At 48.8% G+C, this 15968-nt stretch overlaps 1 protein-coding gene across 2 annotated transcripts in view; it reads right to left on the bottom strand.

Annotated features, from left to right (window-relative positions):
* Nucleotides 1-539: 539 nt before the first annotated feature.
* The window catches only part of dok2 (docking protein 2), a 25166-nt gene continuing 9737 nt past the window's right edge, over nt 540-15968 (bottom strand). For both annotated transcript variants that reach the window (XM_076891261.1, XM_004571619.5), the window contains 5 exons: nt 10331-10439; nt 4035-4204; nt 3517-3789; nt 3321-3434; nt 540-1958 (listed from right to left, as the gene is read on the bottom strand). In XM_076891261.1, the coding sequence (XP_076747376.1) occupies nt 1104-1958; nt 3321-3434; nt 3517-3789; nt 4035-4204; nt 10331-10439 (1521 nt within the window). In that variant the 3' untranslated portion in view covers nt 540-1103. The remainder of the gene's footprint in view (nt 1959-3320; nt 3435-3516; nt 3790-4034; nt 4205-10330; nt 10440-15968) is intronic.

The following is a 15968-nucleotide window of genomic DNA, read 5'->3' as shown; positions in this document are numbered from 1 at the left end:
ATTTTGGGAATGCACGCATACACGTGTACTCTGGATTGATCTAAATAATTTTATAAACACCAAAATTGATCCCTCGTGTAACCTGAAGTTTCAACATATTCTCTTTGGCCTCTCACATACCGACAAAATAAATCCAAAAAAGATATATTATCAATCTTCTGATTATTTCTGCCAAATTTGACATTCATTGTAATAAATTTTCACAGCAGCGTCCAAACATCTTTGTTTTTAAAGCCTTGTTCTCCAATTATCTAGAGAATCTAAATAACAGCAATGACTCCAAAGCATGTAAAACACGAGCTGTGTCGAGCGTGCAGTTTCACTTGATTTATATGTTGTTTTATATCTCGAGCACCTCTTCCTTCTTTTAATCGTGTGTTTTCTCCTAAAGTATATTTTTTGCTTTCCTGCTCGTATTTGTACACCTGACTTGGAGAAGATAGCTGTGACATTTCTTATAGCCTTTCTACAACTGGCTTTTTATGTGTACTTGTTGTTCAATTGTTCAAATAAAAAAAAAAAAAAGAGGATGCAGCACATGAATTTGGACATCCCTTTATTTTGAAAGAAATGTTTAGGCGTTACCATAGCAACCAAAGGGCATTAAGGGACAGAGAGGAGGACGTTACTCTCAATGTTGTTGGCACATTTCAGGAGGACGCTGCTAAAAAAGTTACTCAATGACACAGTGAATTTACGTTCATTATTATATTTACCAAATGCCACAGTTTTGTATCATTTTACTTAGTTGTGCGTTGCGTGTAAATGTGTGAAGTCAGGATGAAAGTCTGAGTCATGACACGGACCCTACAGTTTGACTTTATTGTCCTCACAGTAACACAGCTGCACGTGTTGCAACACATGAACATGCGACACGTTTCCAGTAACATCATCACAGCTGCGCCCACATTCAAGGTAAAAGCAATAAAACTGAAGAAAGCGAGTAAGAACCAGCAGGTGGCGCCGACAGCGCCCGTTAGCTCTCGCTGCCACTGAGCTCAGTTAAACTTTACAAAGTGCCTTAAGGAGACATCGATCAACCAAACTCAAAGTTACAACTTATAAATAATTCTTTAAAACTAACTTCGGTGCTCGGTTCTCTTCTACGCCATTTTCACCATCACGTTGTTGTACGGCGAATCCTGGCGCTGCTCTCTAAGCTCCTCCCTTAATCCAGGCTCCTCACTCTCCTCGTCCGCTTCTTCTTCTGCTTCTTCTTCTGCTTCTTCTTCTGCTTCTTCGTTGCTGCTTTGTGATTTGGGAAATGCCCTCTGGGCTTGTTTGGGCACGGCGTAGTCATCGACTCGGGGGTTATACGGGTACTCGTGACCTTTGGGGTCAGCAGCTGTACCCATAATCCTCCAGGCATCTCCTCTCATCTCCTCGGGGTCGTCGTACACCGAGGTGGAGAGGGTGGATTTCTGTCCTTTGGCGGCGGCGGCAGCGAAGCCTTCGGGCTCGTCATAGATGTGGTCCAACGTCTTGACGGTGTCACCGTCGCTCGTGAAGACGTTCCTGATCTTCATCTCGTCAATGCTGTCGTACAGCGGGTCGGCGCCCGCATGGCCGCTGTCTGTACGGTGAGAGTTCAGGATGTCGGTCATGACGTTCTTGGCGATGGTGTCGAAGGGCAGCGAGTAGTCTGCCTCGCTGCCGGTGCAGGGCGCTGCCACGTTGGCGCTCCTCTTCTCCCTCTTGGTGCCTCTCTCGGTCGACATGGTGATCTGCGAGTACGTCTGCTCCGGCTTGGCGCTCGGCTTGGGGCTGAGGCGGGGGTTGGGGACCGAGCCGGGGGCGGGGCCAGTGTTCAGATTAGGGCTGGAGTCGGGGCTGGCGTTGGGCAGGGGGCAGCTGGAGATCATCTTGACCTGATTCTTTCGAGGGGCGGGGAGGCGAGAGTCCAGGTTCAAACTCTTCACTCCGGTCAGAGTTTTATCCACCGGAGGCTCGAGACGACACTGAGAACAGGACAGGAAGTGGGTCAGTATCACGTGTTCGCTTTCATCATCATTGAATCAAACAGTGACTGAACGGCGTCGCGATTGAATGATGTCATTGGTCATCAGCTAAGGGTGTCAAATAAGAAGCTCGAGCAAACAAGTTCTGACAGACAATCAGGACGGAGCACGATGTGAACATCGAAGCATCACGTGAGCACTCCTCACAGCTGTGGCACTCACCTGGCAGAAACACCACTGCGCCTCCACCTTCCAGCTGATGGAGCAGCTGCTGGCAGCCGCCCTCGTTCTTCTTCTCTGAACATATTTCAAGCCGCTTGTAGAACAAAATGACGACACGTGTGACTGTGGAAACTATTTGAATCATATGAACTCTGATACTCTGAACCTCGACTTTACTGAGGAGTCGAGAGTCATCGTAAGCGAGTCAAAGGCAAAAGCTGAGGTTTGGCGCCAAGGACAATAAAAATACATCAGTCCAACCAAATACTGAGAAAACACACGAGCGCCAAAGATTATTGGCTTGTGTGAAACACCGACGGCCCTCCGCCTGCTCGCCGGTTTGAAAAGAGGCCCCTCCTATTTCTTTGTGTCATATCCTGGGATGTTTATCAGTAGAGCGGTTTGTTGTATTATTTAATAAATGGAGTCAGTTCCTGTTCCCACTGCCTCGGAGCGACTGCGACCTCATCATTTCCTCAGGAACTAAAAACATATTCAGGACCAGCTCTGGTGTGAGCAGAGGTAAACTGGTTCCCATTGCCCCAGAGGCGGGGATGGGGTGGGGGGTGGAGCACAGCGCAGTACCGGTGCAATGCGCTCCCTCTTGTCTCTGATCTCCCACTGAGATCATCAGGTAACCCTACGCCGGAAGGCCGGACCTTCCTGTGGGAGGACGACATCGGGCTGCGGCTGATGAAACCCTTAAAAAGACCCAGGGCAAGGGAGCTTCTGGCTCCGCCTTCAAAGGAAGGACAAGGCGTGGGGGAAAGATGGAGTATGAGGGAGGCTGTGACGAGCGTTAGGGGGACGGTCGGTGAAGGGTCGCTCACGGCCCTGCAAGCTCCCGGCAGGTACGCTTACCTGTGCTCACACCAGCTTATCATGATATGTTTTAATAAGCTGGTGTAAGCACAGGTAAGCGTTGTTGTTGAGCCACATCCTAATTATTTCAGCTTTTCTCGTTTACAGCTGCTTAAATAAAGGATGTGAAGACGTTTGACTTTATCCGATCGTCAGCAAAGAAATCACAGTTTCGCTTCAGCTGCTTTGTTCTTTAACCATGAAACACTCGCCCCTCGGATTCCTTACAGACGCTCTTCTTTCTGATTTTACTGGTTTGGCCTCTGTTCCATTTCTTACCATCTGGGGGCGCTGCTGCTGTTGCTGTGAGGCGTTGCAGCTCTCTTTGTCGATGTGATGAATCATCTGGAGGTTCGGCGGCTCGCTCACCATGCTGTACACGTCGTCCGCTGCCTGCAGAGAGAAGGCGGGACGTTTTAAGCGGGCTCAGTCGTACCCGAGCTCTGAACGTTCAGGAGCTGAGGTGTGGGCTCACCTGAGCGGCCGGGGGCATCTGGCTGCGGGACTGAGGCATCGTCCTGCTCTGGGCCAGCGGCAGGCTGTGCGGTGGGGGGGGCAAGCTGAAGCTCTGGGTGGTGTCTGGACTCGCCTGGCCCCCCCCGGAGGTCTGTCTGTGGGGAGGGGCGACCTTCTGCAGGTTGATGGCGGCTTCCACGGCCTGGAAAAGGACGTTCCCCTGTTTGGTGTCGAACTCAAAGTTCCCTTCGCCGGAGTCGCAGCGCCGACCCGCCTCGAAGGAGAAAGTGGCCTAAAGAAAGCAGAAAGCCAGAGACGCTCACACAGGCTGACGAGCCAACACGGCGTCATGACATCTTACAGCAGGACGTGTCAGACGGTTTCCTGCAGCCGAGAAGCTGCGACCGTGTCAGCAAAGAACCGGAAAGGAGTCCGGTCACAACAAACCAGCACACGTAATCTCTTTACTTCAGCCCAGAAACATCCTGCTGTGAAGTCTGCTGAGAATCTTGGTTTTATTCTGAAAGTGTGTCACACCTTGTCGCGCCCAAAGCGCCGCAGGTATCTGTACGGCCAGGTGTACACGATGTCCCCTCCCTTGTCCAGCAGGTGCAGAGCGTCCATGCCAGCTCGCAGGACGCCGTCCCCCTTCAGCCTGCAGCGATCAGACGCCTCCGTCCTCCGAATGGACACCCTGAAGTCACGCACTGACGCACACACACAGTTATTATTCAGTTAGTCTGCAGAAACACAGAGATCATTGAGTATTGATTACTTATAGATTAGAGTGAAATGAGGATGAGGTATCAGACAAAGAAGGATTATTTTGATCCTGGACTAATTGATGAGGGCGGCTCTGATCAGAGAGGATGTTGTTATCACTGAGGCCCAACTCTGCGAACGTGCTGCGGCTTCTCGTGGTTTCACGTCTCGATAGAAATGATGTTGTGAGTAAATAATAAATCGTCTTTGGCTGCATGAAACACACGCGTGTTTTTAACGATGATGAGCGGATTGTTTTTGTTTCTTGTGGCTGAGCTGCAGATTATTGAAAATGAAGAAAGAATCTTTCACAACATGAACTAAAAAGCAGATGTGATCTTTTTATCTGAGCGACGACGCTGCCTCTGGCGGCAGAACTTTTACATTCAGCTGTTGACCTGCAGCTGATGCTCCCAGAGGAAACCACACACGCTCGCAGGTCTACTTCAGCAGCAGCGCTCGTTAAACTGCTCCAGAACAAACACCTGATCCAATCAAACCGGAAAACCCCGCCTGACCCGTAAAACAGGGCGAAGATCCAACGGTGGGTCCTCACATGGTCGAAAACCTACGCACGTCCCCACAAGGACACACGTACACACGTGTGGGTGTTCATGTGTGTTCGTGTATGTGCTGCAGGTGTTGGAGGATGTGGGACAACAGTAGCAACTACAGGAGGTGTTCATTACGACCTCAGAGTTACACAAAATGCTCCAAATGTGGTAAAACTGCCGCAGCTGTGAAGTGCTATTTATACTCCCGGCTTATAAAATGTTACTTCCTGTTTCTGTTGTTGATCCAAACTGCCGCGCGTTTGAAGATCGTAACATAACTTTTATTTACAGTAGGCTGTACTGAAGCAAGGCGCCCTGATGCAGAGCGGTGTTACTGATGAGACTAACAGGAAGTGTCACACTCGGCTATGAAGCTAAAAATATGCTCGACAGGGGGAAACGACACTTGCAGCTGCCCTCGTGCTCTGCATTTCGAGCTCATAGATCCAGATGTGGCTCAGATACCTCGGCGTCTCTGACCGACTCACCCTGAGATCACCTCGTCTGCAGAGACACGAAACACATGAACACGAGCGACTCGCTCAGGACAGACGCTGGAAACCCAGAGACAGCTTAAGGACTGTGACTCAGTGAGACAGTGAGACATTGTAATGACCGTCGTTCACTCAGATTAGTCAGTTATTCCAACTGGAAATGTGAGGAAAAGCTGGAAGAATTCAACTGGACTGGACACGAAGCCGGGCCGGTGGAGGTGTGAGGAGGAGCTTGGGGTGGATGGATGAGCTAGCAAATGTTGGAAATGTCCAAACTGTGCAAAAGTGCTTTAATTGCCTCATTGTCCTTATGTCAGCCGTGCCCACGCTGAACCCAAACACATTATTTAGACTTTTCTGCGGCGATAATCTGACTGTGGAGATTAAAAAGCTTCCAAGAGAAACAGCAGCGCGGTCAGGGGCAGCTGCACTAACACGTGGAAGCCATTTATTCCTTCTGTAGCTGCACGTTTGGACACTAGGGGGCGTACAGACAGCAAGAGCTTCATTCAGGTCTCTTTAGCGGGCATGCTAGCAGTGAGAGACGTTAGCTGGGATGAGGAAAAGAGTTTTGGTAGTTTCGAATCTCAGAAAGCGCTCGGGTCACATGGTCGGGTCACATGGCCGCACACACACGCCACAACAGTCACACCAGCATGCGCAGCGCAGATAAAGACCAGCTGACAGACGCTGCTCAGAGCAGCTTCCAGCTCGGCGCTCCATCACGAGTCGAACGTTAACAACGTCTCTTTGTGCCTCGGAGGACGACGGGACAGTAAGGAGCCCTTTCAGCGCGTGGAGGTTTTACCGCGTGTAAACGTCGGCACAGTTCAGGCCGCTGGTTTACCTCAGCACTTCATTCACCACCAGCTAAAAAGAAACCGTTAACCTCATCGACAGCTCAGGTGGAAACCAGCTGAGAAAAAATAGAAACAGCAGGTGTAAAACCAGTGACGGCGCTGTCCTCTGATTGCATTTCTATTTCTGCTCATGGGCGGAGCAACAAGCCACCGCTGAAGCGGCGAGGTCAGGCCTCGTGTTAACGATGTCTTTGTGAGAAACGTGACCTTATGAACCATCAGCACAGAAACATCAGGCCTTCAGCGTCGTCTGAGAGACAAACATGAACCTGTCTGATTCTCACAGAGACGCAGCTGAAACACTTCCTCACGCGTCTTCATGACTGTGCTTCATCTAAAGTGAAGTGCACAGCGTCTTCACTCCAGCCAAAGTAATAAAGTACCAGCTCCGAAAAGTACTCAGAGTAAAGTAGCTTCTACCAGCTGAAGCCTGTGATATATGAATGTGATAATCAATAATATTGGGAGATGGGAACACAAACTTCAGTCTAAAAATTAATTCTGATAAAAAATTTCTCAGGTTGAATCATTTCTGTGGAAGCTGAGCAGAAAAAGCAGGACAATAAAAATGTGAGGGGGCCTTTGAGCCTGAACAGGTCAGCGTGTGGGGTCGGGGGTTACAGGGGCTCCGTGTGGGGAGAACAATCAGAGCTCCAGGAGACGTTCTGAGGATCAGCTGACCTGCTGCTCTCTCTGGACGTACACACCTGGATCCATCCGGATGTGAGCAGATGTTTCCTGAGCTGTCCTAGCTGAGTCCATCCTCCACACTGACACTGCTGATGCTGTCTTTATATCAGACACTAGGAAGGTGGAGCTCACTCAGTGAATCTCTGAGCTAACTGTGACCATGAACCCACAGCCACTGTGCACCAGTCACACACTGGTCTTTACTGTGAGTCACCTGTTTATCCTGGACTAACCTGTGAACCGAGACTCTACGACCTCGGTTCACAGGTTAAAGGTTAAAGTTCATGTAGGTACAGACTGAGCACGTGCGGTGGTTTGGACAGGCTGCGTGAGAAAGCCTTCTGAAACAGAGTCCTGTGGACAGACAAAGCGTGACTGTCCAGCATGGACAGCAGCTGGGACCAGCTCGTCCACAGCTGTGTGGTTCAGGACAGAGTAACGGAGCTCCGCCCTCTCAGCTCCCGTACACACTGCTTATGGAGAAACACTCTTTATATTTACCGACGTCCTCGCCTCTGACGAAGCAACAGTCATAATAGCAGGTCATGAACTGAACCCTTTCACCAGACGCCGGCTAACTCGCAGTCGTGCAGCACAATCAGACAAAGTAAAGACTCTGAGGTTGAGTCGTTACGATGCAGCACGAACATATTTGTGTTCAGCTGCAGGTTTCTCTGACCTGCGGGCCACAGACTGTGTCTGACATCAGCTTCCTGTTTGTGGACGGATACACGTCAACGTGTCCCGAAAAGAAAAAGGGAAGACGGGGCTGATTGCAAAGACAAATAGAAACCCACAAGCAAAGTTAAAAACACTAAATAAAGAGCTGTTTCAGGGTCCTGAGCTGAGACGTGCGAGGCTCGCCGCTGCCCAAACGGCAGCTACTTCCTGTTTGGAAAGAACAGAAACAGGAAGTTTGCCCTGTGAAGATAAAAGCTGAGGTCGTCCTGCAGCCGCTGGTCACTGCAGCGATGCAACACCCTGCGACACGCCTCACCGCAACAGGAACCCGCGCACACAAGTTTCCACTACACACGGCGTGTTAACAATGAGCTGCAGAGCGACAGTGGAAACTGTCAGGGCGCCGCGCAAACCGTTGATCACGCGACTTCCTGCAGGCCAAACCCGAGAAGACAAACAAACACTTTTAAAATTAAACCCTGAAGACTGAACTCAGGTCTGTCTCTGTGCGTCTGCTGCCCCACAAACACCACCACCAAATATCCTGGCTCACACTTTTCTTACCAGGCTGGGGTCTGAAAAACCTTCAGCTGACTGGTCAAACTGGCGACCTGATATGAAGCTGTGCTTTGAAGCATCAGGTCAGCTGATCTGTCACGTCAGGACGAAGCATCGCCTAAAGCAACATCTGGATTTTTACTTAATATTAAGGTCTAAAGACCTGAGTCTGAACCACCAAAAGACAGAAACTCAGTTTTACTGCTCTCAGGGAGCCCCGGGACTCGGGAGGGCAACCGCTGGAAGATCCTAATGCAAACACACAGGATGGCTACAGAGTGGGAGTGGGTAAGGACCCCCGAGAAGCTTGTGAGGGTGGAAACCATCCCCTGTGACAGAGCACACTCAAACTACTGCTCAAGTGTTTCTAATCAGGAACTGATGCTTCCTCTGATGCAGTTTCATAATCTGTGACCAAAACGATATCGAGTCCTGAAACAAGCACCGAGGTCCTGTCAGGATCACGGCTGCCGAACACAACATGGATTTTACTGCTCAGTGTTTCAGTGAAGGTCCCGTTTGACCACGAAGAGCTTCACTCTCTGAAGTTACGCGAAAAACTCAGACGCAGAGCCGGCGCTCGTGTCCCCGTCAGAGACGAGGTTTCCCATTATTCAGAGAGAACGAGGCTGTGGGAAGGACGCAGCTCAGCTGAGTGTGTGTGTCTGTGTGTGTGCGTCTGTGTGTGTCTGTGTGTGTCTGTGTGTGTGTCTGTGTGTGTGTGTCTGTCTGTGTGTGTGCGTCTGTGTGTGTCTGTGTGTGTGTGTGTGTCTGTGTGTGTGCGTCTGTGTGTGTCTGTGTGTGTGTGTGTGTCTGTCTGTGTGTGTGTGTGTGTGTGTGTCTGTCTGTGTGTGTGTGTGTGTGTGTGTCTGTGTGTGCGTCTGTGTGTCTGTGTGTGTGTCTGTGTGTCTGTGTGTGTGTGTTGTAGCAGCTGAATGTGTCATTTTGGTTGCAGCTGCTAATTTTAGCTGCAGAGGGAAAACGAGAGGAGGAAGTGAGGTTTGGTTGAAGGTGCAACAGAGGAAGTCCTGACTGAAGGTCGTACTGAAAACAAAGCGCTGCGAGAGCTCGCTGAACCCGCAACGAGCAGAAACGAAGGAGGAGGGGCTGAGTTTAGAACGCTGACTGCGTGTGCTTTTTTTGTCTCTCCTGTTTTTCGTCTTTTTAAGCCCTTTAAAAAAAGGACGACAGCAGATCCTGTTCAACGCGTCAGGCAGCTAAACTAATCAGAGTAGAATAAAACAACAATAGAAGCGTCTCAGAGCTCGGGCCCGTTTCAACCACAGAATAAACACAGACAGACGCAGACGTCTGCTCTAGACTGCAGCAAAGACTCTGGGGCTGCGTTCACACTGCAGGCAAAAGCGCATGAAATCCGACTTTTTCAACCCTCTGCGACTCATATCCGATCACGGTGTGACAGTGTGAACGGCACAAATCCGACCTGGGTCACTTCCGTATGTGGTCCTGAATCCGACACATATCTGATGTTTTAGAAAGCGACTGCTGTTTGACGGTCACGTCGCATTAAATCCGTCTTTTACGTCCCTGACACAAGACAGACGCCGATTATCAGCGCCGGAGAAGACATCGCGAACGCTTCCTGTCCGTCCAGTACAACTGCTGGGAAGACAGTGTTGGAGAAACGTGAACATTTTATTTGTTCTGTATAATCTGCAGATTCTGACAGAAATCTGCAGCTAGAAGCACCGCTCCTCTAAAACAGCAACAAGGATCATTATTAGGTTATTTACATTATTATGTAAATAACAAAATAACTTAAAGCAAAAACTGGGAAACGTGAAGTCCGAAGTCTTTATATTAAGGCCATCAGTCAAACACTGTTTGTTCTGGGTCTAAACAGCGCGCTGTGTGTGACGTCTTCTTTTGCGCATGCAGCCACTTTGACCGTTTGCTGTAGCATTTTATTTGTAGTGTGAACGAGCAGACAAAACAATCGGATTTGATCAAAAAATCGGTTTTGAGCATTAAGACCTGCAGAGTGAACGCAGCCTGAGACTACGTTTTGGACGAGCTGCAGACGACTGAGCTGTAAGACACTATGCTTAGAGAGCCCAGGAGGGCCGAGGCTGCAGGTACCATAATTTAAGATAATTTAGTGTCTTTGTTGTTTCTTCCAGAGGAGTCACACACTACATGTGTTTCTGAAGACTGGACCCCCGACTGCCTCTGTCAGTCAGACAGGTGGACAGAGGGGTGGACAGAGGGGGTACCTGTCTCTCTGCCGCTGTACAGCGAGTTGTCTTCCATTCCTTCGTCTTCTTCCACCCTGGTTCCTCTCTGCAGGCTGCCTCGCTTCACGCCCGTATCCGTCCAGCTCATCTGCACGTTTGTCAGAGAATCAAAGTGTGAGAGCCGCAGCAAACAGACGTTATTCAAATGTCTTTATACGTCCACAGGGTTCAGTGCTAGGACCAATTCTGTTTACATTATACATGCTTCCCTTAGGCAGCATCATTAGAAGACATAGCATACATTTACACTGCTATGCAGATGACACCCAGCTCTATCTGTCCATGAAGCCAGATAACACACACCAATGAGTTAAACTGCAGGAATGTCTTAAAGACATAAAGACCTGGATGGCCGCTAACTTTCTGCTTCTTAATTCAGATCAAACTGAGGTTATTGTACTCGGCCCTGAAAATCTTAGAAATATGGTCTCTAACCAGATTCTTACCCTGGATGGCATTACCTTGGCCTCCAGTAACTCTGTGAGGAACCTTGGAGTCATTTTTGACCAGGACATGTCCTTCAATGCACATATTAAACAAATATGTAAGACTGCTTTCTTCCATTTGTGCAACATCTCTAAAGTTAGAAATATCCTGTCTCAGTGTGACGCTGAAAAACTAGTTCATGCATTTATTACTTCCAGGCTGGACGACTGTAACTCATTATTATCAGGAAGTCCTAAAAACTCCCTGAAAAGCCTTCAGCTGATCCAAAATGCTGCAGCAAGAGTCCTGACAGGGACTAGAAAGAGAGCAGATTTCTCCTGTTTTGGCTTCCTGTTAAATCCAGAATTCAAAATCCTGCTCCTCACATACAAGGTCTTAAATAATCAGGCCCCATCTTATCTTAATGACCTTGTAGTACCATATCAGCCTATTAGAGCACTTCGCTCTCGCTCTGCAGGCCTACTTGTTGTTCCTAGAGTATTTAAAAGTAGAATGGGAGGCAGAGCCTTCAGTTTTCAGGCCCCTCTTCTGTGGAACCAGCTTCCAGTTTGGATTCAGGAGACAGACACTATCTCTACTTTCAAGATTAGGCTTCAAACTTTCCTTTTTGCTAAAGCATATAGTTAGGGCTGGACCAGGTGACCCTGGATCCTCCCTTAGTTATGCTGCAATAGACATAGGCTGCCGGGGATTCCCATGATGCACTGGGTGTTTCTACCTCACTCACTATGTATTAACAGACCTCTCTGCACCGAATCATATCTGTTATTAACCTCTGTCTCTCTCCCACAGCATGTCTTTATCCTGTCTTCCTTCTCTCACCCCAACCAATCACAGCAGATGGCCCCGCCCCTCCCTGAGCCTGGTGCTGCCGGAGGTTTCCTCCTGTTAAAAGGGAGTTTTTCCTTCCCACTGTCACCAAAGTGCTGCTCATAGGGGGTCATATGATTGTTGGGTTTTTCTCTGCATCTATCTTTGTAGGGTCGACTGTACAATATAAAGCGCCTTCAGGCGACTGTTGTTGTGATTTGGTGCTGTGTAAATAAAACTGAATTGAACCATTGCGACTTCGCCATACTGGTCCACTTGATTGTCATAGTTTGTTCGATCTTTACTATTATATATTTTTCTACTTTAAGTTGTTGCAATCAGAAGGAACAGGACAAGGAACGAGAAAGAGGAAGAAAAGTTGGGAAGAGACTCAACAAAAGGAGAAGGAAAGAAAACCACAGAAGAAGAGAGACGAGAGAAAAGACCACAGGTGTCCAACTCCAGGCCTCGAGGGCCGGTGTCCTGCAGGTTTTCTATGTGTCATTGAGCCAACACAGCAGATTCAAATGGCTAAATGACCTCCTCAACATGTCCTGAAGTTCTCCAGAGGGGAGAACCTCAGGCCCAACAGAGCCAGAGTGGCCAGGCCGCCGCCAGGAGTGAGGCAGTACACACCTGAGCACCCAGCCCCAGACACCAAGAACCACCAACGGGTGGGAGCATCAGCCACCTGCAGGGAGTGTGGTGGGGGTAGATAGGGGGGGGGCTGAGATGTTCCCAGAGAGGTGGAGTCTAAGACCCGACCTGACACATAAACAGAGACGCACAGAGACTTGAAAACAGAGGTTTCACACCAGGCACAGCCTCAGAGTCCAGATATGTATTTTTCCAGAAGTTACAGTCCAGGAAGTTCTCCTTCTCAGATGCTTTTCAAGATAAAAGTCTTTTAAAGGACAGAGCTTCTTCAGAGGTGATGTTCAAAGCGAGAGCAGGTTCAAGTTTCCGGCTCAGAGTTAGTTTATTGGAAACTGGGTCAAACGTGTTCGTCAGCAGCCGCGTGCAGAAAGCCGTCACTGCACCAGATGGAACGTTTATCTCACCGGGAAAGTCTAAATGATTCATTTATTTATGCATCTATGAAGATGGATGGGCACATATTTCAGTGAGCTAACACAGATATGAACTCTCACTGTGTGGTCGTATCTTTGTGTTTCCTTGTTTTTATTGTTCTTCAAATATGATAAATGTGTATTTTTATCATAAACTTTGTGACGGCCACACAAACTTTAGTTTAACGTGATGTTTTTATCAGTGGTCTAATCAGTAACATCCAATCAAAGACGCCGAGCTAGCAGCTACTGCTACCTGCGTGAGAGGCCACGCCTCTCTTTTACTGCCTGCTTTTATTTTTCAATCCTGGAAGATTTTTGTTAAAGAGAACATCAAATGTGAGCATCACTGTTGCAAAAAGGAGGAAACCTTTTCATGCGCGGCTTCTTTTCGGTGCATGTTTTTATTTCCTCCTCTCAGAAGCTGCACTCTGATTGGCTGGTTGCTCGAGGACTATATTTCCTGTTACACAGAGCCTGAAAGAGGAAGTGGAGCTGTGAGTCAAGACAGTCAGCTGTCTGCCATCGCGCTGCTATTTATACCCACGGCTTCAACGTGACGGAGCAAAGCAGCAGGAGAAGAAGAAATGGCCGTCGGTCTGTAATGAGCCCTCAGCTGTGCCGCGGCGTTGTCATGGCGGCAGCATGCTGCCACACCTCCTGACCCTGACCTGGTCCTGCTCATCATTCAGAGAAACATCAGCACGATCGCGGTGCTTCAGCTCACCTCTTTAGTCTTCCACTCTCCTAAAGCAGCTTTGCATGATTCACACATCAAACTAATCCTTCTGTGTCTCTTAGAGGCCTGGTGAAGCCTCCGCTCTGTCTGCTGATCGGCAACTTTAGGAAGCCTGCAGAGGGGCAGGGCCCAGCGCTAACATACATATACTTTTTAGTAAACACTGAGAAACAAAACAAAAAGTATAAAAGTACTCCCAAAAGTATTCTTAAAATGAAAGTAAATATTAGATTTTTATATTCAACAAATGTTTCATATTTTCATTTTCAGCAGAGACGCTCTGATGATGTGTTCGGTGTAAAACCTGTAAAATGTAGCCAGCACTGTCATAACCACAAATGTAACTAAATAACATAAAACATGAGGAAATTCATTAAAAGCTTGTTTGTATTTGTTCAGCTGCTTTGTAAACGAGTCAGTGGAGTGTGCACGGCGTAAAGACGACAGCCTCGTGCCTGACGACCCACGCGGGGTTTGAACCCAGTACGAGGGACCGACAGCGACCTCTGACCTGAGGACCCGAGTGCTCGGGAAGAAGCATGAGGCCTCAGCAGGTCAGAGATCAGCTGGGGAGCTTCACCGCGCAGAGCTCGAAAAGCTCAAACTAACATTTTACATGAAACCTCAAATTTACCAACGACCGACGAGGAGAAGCCAAATCTGGAGTAACATGTGACCTCCTGTTAGTGCCGCAGCGTCGTGTGCAGTCTGAAGGCGATCCAACGCTGACTGGTTGAAACCAGTAAAAAGACGTTACAGAAGAAGTCAAAGCATGAAGAATCACCTCAGCCTCTGACACCAGCACAGGTTACAGATGTTTGAACCGTGACTCTCACACAGACTCAGCTCTCAGATACGACGCCCACATTTGTGACGGAGGAGCCTAAAGAACAGATCATGTGATGGCGAGCAATAGTTTCTGTTTTATCCGTGTTTAACTGGACGACGTTACATAGAAACCAGTAGAACCAACCACCTCGCCCTGCAGGCCGTTAAGCTGCAGGCAGACTCGTGGGATTAAGACTAGACTGTAATAAGATGTGTGGAACATCTGTTTTAAGTTTTCTGCAGGTTGTTAACTGGCTTGTGGTGTAACTACAGAGTGACAGCTCACACACTGTTGTGCTAATCAGCTGCTGTTCTGGTGGTACAGTCCTGCAGTCTGTGGTCTTAAACTAACAGCAGAGAGACATCATCACATGACCAACGGTTCATTTAAAAAGCTCTGGCGCTAACATTGAGGCCGCAGGACAACGATGGTGCTTGTAGCGCAGCAGCGAGCGTGGCATTGAATAGACGTCGGGGTTAGGCTCACAGGCATCGGGCTGTTTGCTGCGCTGGTGCTCAGACGCGTTGTTTCCCTTAACACTGTTATCCCTGTTACACTAGTGTCTGAGCCGAGATCACATGAAGATGCTGGTGAATCGCGAGCAGTGAGAGGAGACATGAAGCAGGGTGTCATCAGCATAGCCATGGAGCGAGATGATGGAGGCGCTTTCAAAGGGCCCTAAACTGATCCCTGAGGGACGCAGCATGACCCAGCACCAGGACTCCAACAGGCCACATGAGGAACAGGAGGCGGTTCTTGAACCCTGAGCCTCTGTCAGTTACAGAGAGCAGCAGCATTAGAAGAGAAGGGAGAAGTTATCTCAGGTCGGCAGGAAGACGATGTTACAACACCAGCGCTGAAACAGTTTGCGGGTGAACATAAACTTCTTTTCTTAAAAGTGACGACTTACGAGAAACAGGAACCGCGTCCTCGCCAGCCTGAGGCCCGCCTGCAGCCAGTATATATGTACACATGATCGCACGAGTACAGACACACGCCTAAACACACCTGCACAGTCTGAGGTTGACCTCTGACCTGTCTGTTGTCTCTGAGCACTTTTTACAATCACTGTGACATCACACCTTCATTCAGGTGCCTACCAACCATCCCGAGGTCAGGGGTCGGTTTGTCACAGAGCCACCACCCTGATTAAGCTCAAAATGAGAGCCGTCACATGACCGTGGCCGTTTGGAGGTTCATAAAAACTCCCGAACAGTCAAAACGATGTTTTCAGACAATGAAATGAATCCAGTGAAATCTATGAACGTTTTCAAAGTAAAGGATGGACGACATCTTCCTGTTTCTAGCACAGCTTCACGTCCGAATGGACCCAAACCATAAACATGACCTTTGGTTTGGAAATGATGTTCCTCTTAGAGTCACGGAGGACCAGGAAGCAGGGGCAGGCGCAGGGCGGGGCTAGCGAGCGTCAGACCCAGCCACGGTCGGCCCGTTTCGATCCCAAGCACATTTTCGATGTCTGACACTGAGGTATTCCAAAAGTTTTCCGATTAGATGACACGATCCACTGGGTGATGTAGTTGTGATTTACACAGACGTTATTACAGATTCAGCTGAAGCAGCAATGTCAGCGTCACCTGCTCTTTACTCTGATTGGTCTATAACAGACCACTGTGGGCGAGGTTGTCTCACAGTTTCCTGTGACTGTGAGAGCCAAGTGTGTGCGTGTGTGTCTGTGTGTGTGTGTGTGTGCGTGCGTGC

Source organism: Maylandia zebra, linkage group LG12 (genome assembly GCF_041146795.1).
Source record: "Maylandia zebra isolate NMK-2024a linkage group LG12, Mzebra_GT3a, whole genome shotgun sequence".
Lineage (NCBI taxonomy): Eukaryota > Metazoa > Chordata > Actinopteri > Cichliformes > Cichlidae > Maylandia > Maylandia zebra.
The sequence above is the reverse complement of the archived record's forward strand: the minus strand, read 5'-3'. Positions and strand labels throughout refer to the sequence as shown.